Consider the following 10,450-nt stretch of genomic DNA (forward strand, 5'->3'; position numbering starts at 1 on the left):
ATATATATATACATATACATATACATATATATATATATATATATACATATATATATACACACACATATATATATACACACACATATATATATACACACACATATATATGTGTATATATAGTAGCCTCCAGTGAGAGCAACAGCTGGTGCACGTTGTAACGCCGTCGCTTATGTAGTCCTCTCCTTTTCATACAACTCGTGTATTCTTCTTGTGATGGTGAGTCTTGAGGGAGGCTCATACGTGCCGTCATACGTTGCGATCCTAAAGGCGCGTTCACACTGTGAGGAATTTAAGTTCAAGAGCATTCTTAGTATGATTAAAAGCACACCTTGTAGAAGATATTAAATGTCACAATATATTTACTTAGAGGATATTATATGTCTGCAATATGTTTACGTGTAGAAGCTTTAAACCAAAAAGACTAAGTATAAAAACTGAATGTATTGAAGGAGAATGTTAGGTGAGTGAGGGGTTCACAGGTCGCAACCATACAAAGGAAAGGAGTGAAGACACCGTCAGCTGCGGGGGAAGAGAAAGCAGACTTCAGAGGAGGATTGACCAGGCCAATGTGTCAAAGACCAGGAGGAGCTTATTGGATTTCAGCCAATCACTGAGCTGATACGGGACATCTCAGAGACACTCAGAACACAAAAGAACTGTGACTGTCGAGAATATCAGACCTAATGTGGAGTACATTACAGCTAGACTGGGCAACGCCAGACTGTGGTGTGCGACATATTTGGTCTCTGCTCCATGGAACATTAGATTATTCATAGTGTGATTCAGTTTGTAACTGTTGTTGCGTTTGTTGGATAATAAATCCTTTTGATTTTGACTTGGACCAGCTGTTCTATTTTGGAGGCGGATGAGAAGCACATGGCAAGGGGGAGGGACGGTTTCTCTCTTCGATCAGAAGTTCTGTGCCCTAACAACACCAAACGCGATGCGAACGCACCTTAAGAACGTTCCTCAGACCGACATCTTCCACAATAGGCCTACTAATCAGCCTGCAGTTTGTATCCACTTTGCTGTGGCATTTGTTAGCTTTGCTTTTGTTTATCTATACTTCTCTCACACGCTGCATCCAACGTAGTCTGCCGAAGACTTCCTCCACCGCTGCGAGTGAGCAACGGACTTTCAAAATAATAATAAAAAAAAGTGTTAATGCGCGATAACATAATTGTCGGCGTTAATTAATGAATGCGTTAATGTGATAATAACGCATTAACTTGCCCAGCACTAATATATATATATATTTTTTATACAGGTTGATATGCTAGTTTTAGGTGGGGTTGCAGTCTTTGCGTGGGTAAGGGTGGGTGTGTGTACTGAGAGAGCAAACAGTGTACAATGTAATGCTAAATCAATAGAGCCCTTTGATAACACTCCTAACTAATGACTAACATGCCTTATGGAAAGGTACCTGGAGAGTTCCTATAGGGCGTGGGCCCATACAGCATTTTTCTATGGAAGAAAAGCACTCACCCCTTTGCTTTACATTATCTATTTGGGCTGCTATCCATTTCTTTGACATTATTTTTCACCAAAATAAGCTTTTCCTGCTTTATCTTTGTCACTAGGGTGACGAGTCATTTTTCTTGGCTGTGTTTTCTTTATTAGCAGCATGTTTCCGTTATGACTGGTAGCACAAACAAGACTTGTTGAAACACAGCGGATTAGTTAAATAAAAGTCTTGGTATTGTATGAAAAGCTGGAATGGGTATACAGGAAATCTGTCATGAAGCAAGGTAATCCAAAAAATGCCTAGCAAAAATCGTGTCTAAGGAAAACCGGCAAAATTTCCAAAGCACTGGGTATATTGATACAAGGAATTAAGAATGGAACACTAGACAAACAAACATGGATGAACTGGCAGCGAGGAGCAGACTATACAGGGTTTAAATACAGTGGGAACAGGGGCTGATGAGACACAGGTGGAAATAATTAGGGGCAGAAAACCCTCAAATGGCAAAACTTACAGCTTCCAAGTTTGAAGTTGGGTCACAGACAGCTGGTCCAGATCCATCTAATCCTGTCCTCATTGAGAAAAGAGTTTTCCTGTTGTTTTAAAGGACATTTTGGTAAACAAATCCTAAAACACCTAAAAAATAAAATGAATCCACTTAGTGTTCAAGTCCTCAGATGATAAAAGTAAATTACATGAAGATTTTTGTATTGGTTCATGCAGCTAACAACAGAACACGTAACATTCTGTAAGCAGGTCCGTGACAGCCAGAAAATCCCAATGGCTGTGTTGAAACTTCACCATGTGGCTGAAACAAAGGAAGAGGCCTGCATGGAAAAAGAAAAGCCTGAACTGGTTTAAACCACGCCATCCCCCATCAGGTGTTACAATCTCACCTATGTGTGAGATTTGGAGAGTCACAGCTCTGTCAGCCGTTTATTTTTAAAGAGCACACGGCATGCACATGACTAACTTTGCTTCTTCCCCGGAGTCTTTGTGCTTTCTCTCCTCACAGGTTTCAATGGATCGTAGTTATATCTGGAACGTGGTCCTGCCTGACACCCACTGCTCATTGTTATTATTAGTAGTCGTAATTTTTCCACCATTATTCTGCTTACTACTCTCCTGACATGAATCATTAATGTCAAATGCATTGAATGTGTTGTAACTCTGGTGTGTTGTTCATTCTGTACAATTGACATCTACTGCACTTCTGTCCATCCTGGAGAGGGATCCCTCCTCTGTTGCTCTCGCTGAGGTTTCTTCCATTTTTTCTCCCAGTTAAAGGGTTCTTTGGTGGTTTTCCTGTACTGATGTGAGGGTCCTGTGACAGAGGATGATGTACAGATTGTAAAGCCTACTGAGGGAAATACAAATAATTTGAATTGAATTGTGTTGGGACTTCACCATTTGGTTGGAACAAAGAGAGTTGGGCCTATTGGGCCTACATGGTTCAACAGCCTGATTTGGGTTAAAATCACACCAAGCCCCACGAGATGTTAAATCTCACCTATGTGTGATTTTTAGTCCAAACTCAACACCAAGGTCTCATTGGACGAGGGCCATATGCACCACAGGGGGCTCCCTGTGGAGTCACTGAAACTAAAAAAATCTGCGTTAGCTCCAACTGGGAGCCATCCTGCGCATTTCGATTTGCATGAAAGTGGGCGCGCACGTTGTTGCTTTTAAGAAAACCTAGGAATAGTACACTTGCTGGACGAACTGTTTTGGATCCCGACAGAGAAGCGGACAACTTTAACCTGCAGAAGGAAGAAGCCCAATTTTTTCAGAGGAAAAAAATAACAAGTTCTCTTCCCGTTTAAGTCGACATTTTGGTGGTCCTATCTATCTTCCGCCATTTTTGTAGTCAAAACTACATCTGCCAATAGTTTTCCCTCCAGAAATCCATTTTTTACTCTGGCATGGCGTGGTCACCTACGAGACGTCATCCACCATTTTTGTAGTACACACTCTCTCTCACCACAGATTGTTGATTTTAGATAGTAGGGTCGTAAATGTATAGTAGTTGTTGTTAGAAGAGAACTTTTTCTCTCCTGCCAAAGAGCTGAATAGGGAATCAAATAACAGAAAAGTCTTGGTGAATTGAAATACATGGTTTTAACAACGGCAAATTTATATCGGTTCGCAGCGGGCCGGGATCCTACCTCCGCCTCCGCCGGCCGGTGCGCCCGCCGACCGGTGCGTGGTCGGGGCCGGCGGTTTGAATGGAACGGAGGTGGAGGTGGGATCCCGGTCCCGCTGCGAACCGGCCGGCGAAATACAACTCGGGGGGGCTTGACTGTCACTGGCGTCCATGAATTGAGGAGGCGTCCACTGGCGTCCATGAATTGAGGAGGACTTCTTACTGGAACTGAAACAATGTACTGGGATTAAACTCTTTGTCAACAAAAAATTCGGTAAGTGACAAACTGTGTTTGTTTTTTTACATCTGCAGTAACGTTTTTAGGAATAATATTTGAATGGCTCGTGCTCTTGTGTGGTGGAATGCGTGGATCCACTACAGGTTTGCTGGATTGATGTGTCATGCTTTGTTGTCATATGAATATATGCGACTGGTTCTTATGAGTTTGTGGTTGTCATTGTGTTAATTACGTTGATTTGACTATGCATTGTCCGTTCATGACACAGCGTCCCGTCATGCACGGATTCATGTATCTGCACCGTAGCTGTTCAACTGTAGTAGGACAGCACAGAAGGCCCAGGCATAAAATGCACGGCCCGCCACTGGGTGACTCATTGTCTAGCAAAATTAAAAGTGAATAAAGGCATATAAATACCTATCCAACATGTATTTCATGCAGTCCCTCTTGATCTTCCCTCAGACTCTCCTTAGCTTGGAAATCTACAATAATGAAACAGCGTTAAACATATATGTTACATCATTTATTGATGCACTGAAAATAGGAAATCACTTGAATCATTTGAAATTATAGTTGAAAACATAAAACAAATACTAATTTAAAAAAAAGTTAGCACCATGGCTTAACAACACCATGAGAGGCACCCAATGAACATTTGACATTAACTATAATTAAGTTTTACATAACGTATTTGGTGTCAAGTAGAAATAATAGTACTCAGCGATAAAAGTCAAAGTGTTCAGGGTTGTAAAAGTTGGGGAACAGATGTTGGTTGGTTGCAAGGGGGGATTTCTGGGGATCCTCTCACTGTAAATATGAGGGAACAAGTGGAGACCCTGAAGGTGAGGAATAGTGCAGTCAAGAGTGAACGAACGACAAGGGGAGAAAGGAAAAATAGACTGAATCTGTCTTGGTAGAGTTTGAAGGAAATGTGCTTCCAAAGAAGGCATATTTTGGACTTCTAAGATATAGTGGAAGAGAATACACAGCAAAACCTATGAGGTGTTTCAACTGTCAGGAGTCTGGAAATGTGTGCAAAGGAAAGGGATGAACTGTGGTGAAGAACATATAAGTATGAACAATGTGGAGGTGCATTCAATGTAACATTGCTTTGTGGGATATGAGTAAACAGAATCTGTGTATATGATAACAAAATAAACAGTTGTGAGGATGTGTAGTGCTTACAGTTTTTTCTGAAAACAAGTTTCGCATGCAGCAAAATGAGACTATGACTGCCTTTCCTAACACTTTGTTGTAAAATGACAATTTTTACTAGGAGTACAATTTTAGTACTTTTGTGCCACACAACAAGTGGCCCAAAAACTGCAGCACATTTTTATTTACAGCACGGTTTTCATTGACTCCGTCATATCCACTATATTGAGTATGTAACTGATCAATACATTTACAGTAGTATCAAACATGTACTTCACACAGATCTTAAACTATCTATTGTAATATTAAATTATGCTTTTCAAATATGTTCCGCCATCTGGTAACCCAGCAACCACAGAGCGTCACATCACGGAGTGACATGCGGCATTCACTGCCATATGTAAAAACAGTTAGAAGATAAAAGAGCTGTTATTGATGTTTGCTCGCAGTATTTAAAGCCTAAACATTCCTAGAATGGTACTTAAACGTTGTAATCCTGATGATTGTGTCCTATTTTATTGAAACCGGTGAAAGCAAAAAAAATGAGGTCGCAACATAAAATGAGTTTTTACCATGTTCTCTGAATGCAGCAACGATGTCAGCAAGCAGGCGTGGTTAATGAATGGCTCCATCAACTTCCGGGAAAACAGCGTGAGTTGTAAATGCGCACATGTCATGAAAGTATGTGCTTATTCTCAAAATAATGACGTATTTTACTCGACACAGCCGCGTGACACATGTTATAGGTATTGTGTGGAGACTGTAGAAGCCCGGTTGGGTCCGTCTGTGACAAGTTTAGATTGTGCTAGGCAGTGTAGCAGTAAGCAGATACACAGTCACATTTCACAGAGAAGACAGCGTCAGGACCCAATGTCCAGTCTCTTTCACCCTTTGTTCATTGTACTCCAGTTAACAAAGTCCACACACTGTTCAAACTCCATTGTCCAACTACACCGGGCTGCCGACGCTGGCTAACGTAACGTTACTGACTAACGTAACGTTAGCCAGTAACGGACGTTGAGTAAGCGCTGTAACATAACTTCATGTATTGCAACGGAGACTGTTGCCATATTATCACTATCACTTTGATGTAACGTTACTATACTCCCATTGGTAATACTGTAGCAGTTTGTAGCAGGTTACGGCTTCTACCAGCTGTCCGTTTAGCGCCGTCATCTGTTTCAGCTCTTCGCCATGGGACCCACCAACCTGGAGAAGATCATCGCACTGCAGAGAAACCCTGCCAACATCAGAAACCTGTGCATTCTGGCACACGTTGACCACGGTGAGTTTATAATGTTTACCAGCAGCAACGAGCCCTACTTCACTGTATAGATGAGGGCAAGCCATGCTCCATTTAGAATGTTGTAGAACGTGCACGTTAACCCCTTTGTGACCGGGTGTCTGGAGTATCCCTAGTATGAGTCTGCACATGAAAACACCGGATTCTGTTGCATGTATAGATTATGAATGAAACACTTGACTGTACATTTACTACCACTTGACTGAACTGCTCATTCTTTTCCCCACTTCATGAACATCTCATGGCCACTGTCACTACGTAGGACAGGGGGCAGCTTCTTTCATGACAGAAAGACAGAATGAGACGCTTTATCTGCAGCCATTGTTTGTATTTCTGATATGTCACTTATCTGAAGCTGCGCCTGCGTAGATAGTCTGCAGTGCTCAATAACCAGGATCAGCTGTATGGAGTACATGCAACAGAATCCAGCTAGCATGTTTGGGTTCCTCAACGGTATAAGGTCTTATCCCGGTCTCTGAAAACAGGATATGGTGTTTCCATGTGCAGACTCATAATAGGGATCCTCCAGAAACACCATCATAAATGTGTTATACATGTTCACCGAAACCCACTCACGTTAGTAAATTCAGCACATATCACACAACACATATGCTATTTACCAGTGGTGGGCCGTGTATTTTATACCTGGGCCTTCAGTGCTGTCCTACTACAGTTGAACCACCTCCTAATAACCTCATTATGATGCCACAGCTACGGTTATTATTTGTTTTGTGTAAAAATGCATATTCACATAACTCTGCAACATTTGACAAGTGAAATAAAATGTTACATGAAGCTCAACACCTATGAGGGCTACAAATACACTAACTGCAGAGTGCAGATACATGAATACGCGCAAAACGGATGCAGGTCTGTCACTATTACGCAGCATGGCGGGATGCTGCATCATTAACGGACAATGCATATAGTCAAAATCAATGTAATTAACACAATGACAAGAACAAACTCACAAGAACCAGTCACATATATTTATATGACAACAAAGCATGACAAATCAATCCAGCAAACCTGCAGCGCTAAAACACGTATTCCGCCGCACACTGAAGAGCACGAGCCATTCAAATATTATTCACGTCAGAGGGAACAATATTAACCATATCATAAAAACGACACCATAGACAAACTAACACAGTAGTAACACTACTACAGATGTAAAAACAAAAGCACTTCACTTACCAAAGTTCACTTAAAGACAAAGTCTATCCTCCTTTCTTTGTTAACAAAGAGTTTAATGAGGTGGTTGTACAGTACATCGGTGTGGTTCAGTTCCAGCCAGAGGTCCTCCTGCGAACTTGTTCGTTGAGTTTTAGATCCACTCGGGTTGAAAAAGTTTTCAAAAGCACCGTAGCTTGTAAGTGTCCTGTCATGCTATGGTGTCTTGTTGCTGCCTTGGTTAGCCACCTCAGGTTAGCGTAGCTCCAAACACCAAGACGCCCAGTTGGTAGCTAGCTTCACAACAGTCACTGACCAATCAAGCCCCACATTAATGATGGCGTACTCGGCTCGGCCAGTTAGAAGCTCTGGCACGTCAAAGAATACGCCCAACATGTCAAACTAAAAATCTGATTGGTTAAAGACTATGACAATCAACAATATTGTCCCCATTTACTTAAACTGCAAATGGATTCACTTGTAATTCTGAAGGCCTCCGGCCAGATTTTTTTACTTAGAGATAGTATAGGAGCGAAATCTGATCTACTTAAAACAAGCTGCGCTGGAAGCAGAGCAACTGAGGAAGACAGTAGCTGTGCAATGAGAAAATAAGCTAATGGGAAAAAATATTTAGAATACATGTAGTGCATTTATGAAAAATTATTAAATGATAAAATAGATATAACTTTGTGATTCTGTCTAGGCCAGCAGCGAAGGCCCTACTGGCCCTGACGGCCCACCACTGCTATTTACTTAAAATGTCGCTTTAATAACTCGAGTTGCCAAATCGTACAGGTGCAACCACCATGTGTTCACTAACTGTAAGAGCTTTTAAAGTCGCTATTAAACATACAGTGTATGAGAAAAAAAACTGCATTTTTACTTATTATTGATACTAATTAGAAATCTAGAGGAATTTAATTTGATGTAAGATCAGGAGATATGGATACAGGCATCACTGCATCATTATCTCCAAACACACTTTTCACAATCCGATTTAGGAGCCTTAAGAGTCCAATGCTTTTTACTGTAGCAAAATGTCATTATTTAGGAAAAAAGATCTAATCACTGCAGAGACGTTTCTCCTAGTCTGGGAGCGAGCTGAATAGTGTTAAATGAGGAGTGCAAACCAGTGATCCACTATACTGCTCAACAGTCACTACATACTGTATGTTCTTAATTATAAAAAAGGTTTTACTGTGACAGAATTGTATTTGTTTTTATTCATTTAGACATTGCATATAGGGCTGCCAATTATGATTAATTCTGTTAATTGATCTCAGTTATATTTTAATTCTGAGATTTATTGTATAGTATATATAAAATAACAAAGTAGGAAAAAAATAAGACATCACAATTGTCTAAAAAAAAAAAAAGTCTCAAACATAACTCCAATATATTCATTTTAAATTATATAAAACAGAAAAGCAGTGAGTCTTCAAAATTGATTAATCAAGATTGATCAAAAGTTATTCTGGTTCGGTAATTAAAAAGGTTTTGGCATCAGTCAAAATGTTTTGTGAAAGAGTATGCAGTAAGCTGTACGGCCGTGAATCATTTGGAACCATCTGAATCTGTGCAGGCAAAACTACTCTGGCTGACTGCTTAGTGGCGACTAATGGTATCATATCAAGTCGACTAGCTGGGAAGGTAAGTGGCTTGATTTGCTGCAGATGCCATGTTCAGTTTTTTTTCCTCATGATTTGTGCTAACTTGTTGTGTACTAATCTGCCAGGTGAGGTATCTGGACAGCAGGGAGGATGAACAGATCCGAGGAATCACTATGAAGTCCAGTGCCATTTCTCTGCATTACAGAAACGGTAAGCCCACTTTGGTTAGCCAACCCTTCAAATATTTCTGTCATGATTTGCTATCATTTCCTGTTTGTGTTTCTGGTTTTACACCAGCCTGATCTTCTGATGTGGTGTGTGATTTTTAGATGGCCTTTTTAAATTTTATAATTTTAAGGAGAGAAAACCAGAGCCTTGTGTATTTCAGTTGTGTTTGGTGCAGAGAGCTATTGCTCTCTGCACCAACCTATTTAACAATGGTAAATGTTAAATAGGTTGCCTTTGTAGAGCGCCTTTCTAATTTTCTGACCCCTCAAAGCACCATACACTACATGTCAACATTCACCCATTTTCACACACATTCATACACTGACGACACCATGCATGTCGTCACCTGCTCATCTGTATATGATTGACTGACACACACACACACACACACACGCACGTCAGGGCCAGCAAGGCCTTCCCTGCTGGCCTAGACAGAATCAAAGTTATAGCTATTTAATAATTTTTTTCCCCATTATCTTATTTTCTCATTGCACAGCTACTGTCTTTCTCAGTTGCTCTGCTTCCAGTGCAGCTTGTTTTAAGTAGAGCTTTTATCCAATCAGAGTTCACCTCTGTGTCTCTAGGTAAGAAGAGAGGCCCGAGGCCTGCACACTCACAAGTGAATCCCTTTTCCAGTTTAAGTGAATGGGGACGATATTGTTGATTGTCATAGTCTTCAACCAATCAGATCTTTAGTTTGACATGTTGGGCGTATTCTTTGACATGCCAGAGCCTGCTAGCTGGCCTAGCCATACGTGATTGGTCAGTGGGCTAGCCTGACATGTTTGGCGGTGACAATCCCAATATCTGCTGCCTCTGTCGAGCGGACATTTTCATCCCTCAAACACATTAAAACGTATTCAAGAAATTAATATGTGGCAAAAAGGCTCTAAATGAGCTTCTTGCTTTTTAGAGAGACTTCTATCAGATCCTGACATGTATTGTTCTTGTTTTTAATAGCTGAAAATCATTTTCTGTAATATTTCAACCTCTATTGTAACCTCAGTGGAATATCTCGACACGTTTGCAAGTCCTCTTTATTTGTACAGGTATCTACGGAATAAGAAAATACATACCATAAAGAAAATCAGAAAAGTACATTCAATTGTTTGATGGTGAATTTAGCATATATATA

At 40.7% G+C, this 10,450-nt stretch overlaps 1 protein-coding gene across 3 annotated transcripts; it reads left to right on the forward strand.

Annotated features, from left to right (window-relative positions):
* The first annotated feature begins 5,607 nt into the window (after positions 1 to 5,607).
* On the forward strand, positions 5,608 to 9,740 carry LOC116377719 (elongation factor-like GTPase 1). Of its 3 annotated transcripts, none has more exons than XM_031839424.1 (4): positions 5,608 to 5,652; positions 6,187 to 6,286; positions 9,060 to 9,127; positions 9,213 to 9,740. In XM_031839424.1, the coding sequence occupies exons 1-4, from the start codon at positions 5,620 to 5,622 to the stop codon at positions 9,387 to 9,389; spliced, it is 378 nt and encodes a 125-aa protein (XP_031695284.1). In that variant the 5' UTR covers positions 5,608 to 5,619; the 3' UTR covers positions 9,390 to 9,740. The 3 variants fall into 3 exon arrangements, with proteins under 3 accessions (XP_031695284.1, XP_031695285.1, XP_031695286.1); XM_031839425.1 differs by lacking the exon at positions 5,608 to 5,652 and adding an exon at positions 5,653 to 5,682; XM_031839426.1 differs by lacking the exon at positions 5,608 to 5,652 and adding an exon at positions 5,696 to 6,022.
* The last annotated feature ends 710 nt before the right edge of the window (positions 9,741 to 10,450 follow it).

Source organism: Anarrhichthys ocellatus, unplaced genomic scaffold (assembly GCF_004355925.1).
Source record: "Anarrhichthys ocellatus isolate YVR2014 unplaced genomic scaffold, GSC_Weel_1.0 scaffold1599, whole genome shotgun sequence".
NCBI classification, from domain to species: Eukaryota; Metazoa; Chordata; class Actinopteri; order Perciformes; family Anarhichadidae; genus Anarrhichthys; species Anarrhichthys ocellatus.

What these genes read in the sequence shown, in the direction of transcription:
- LOC116377719 (XM_031839424.1), top strand. Translation starts at nt 5,620, where the DNA reads ATGAATGGCTCCATCAACTTCCGGGAAAACAGC. An exon ending in TCAACTTCCGGGAAAACAGC is followed by an intron (nt 5,653 to 6,186) that starts GTGAGTTGTAAA and finishes CATCTGTTTCAG; the next exon opens with CTCTTCGCCATGGGACCCAC. An exon ending in CAAGTCGACTAGCTGGGAAG is followed by an intron (nt 9,128 to 9,212) that starts GTAAGTGGCTTG and finishes CTAATCTGCCAG; the next exon opens with GTGAGGTATCTGGACAGCAG.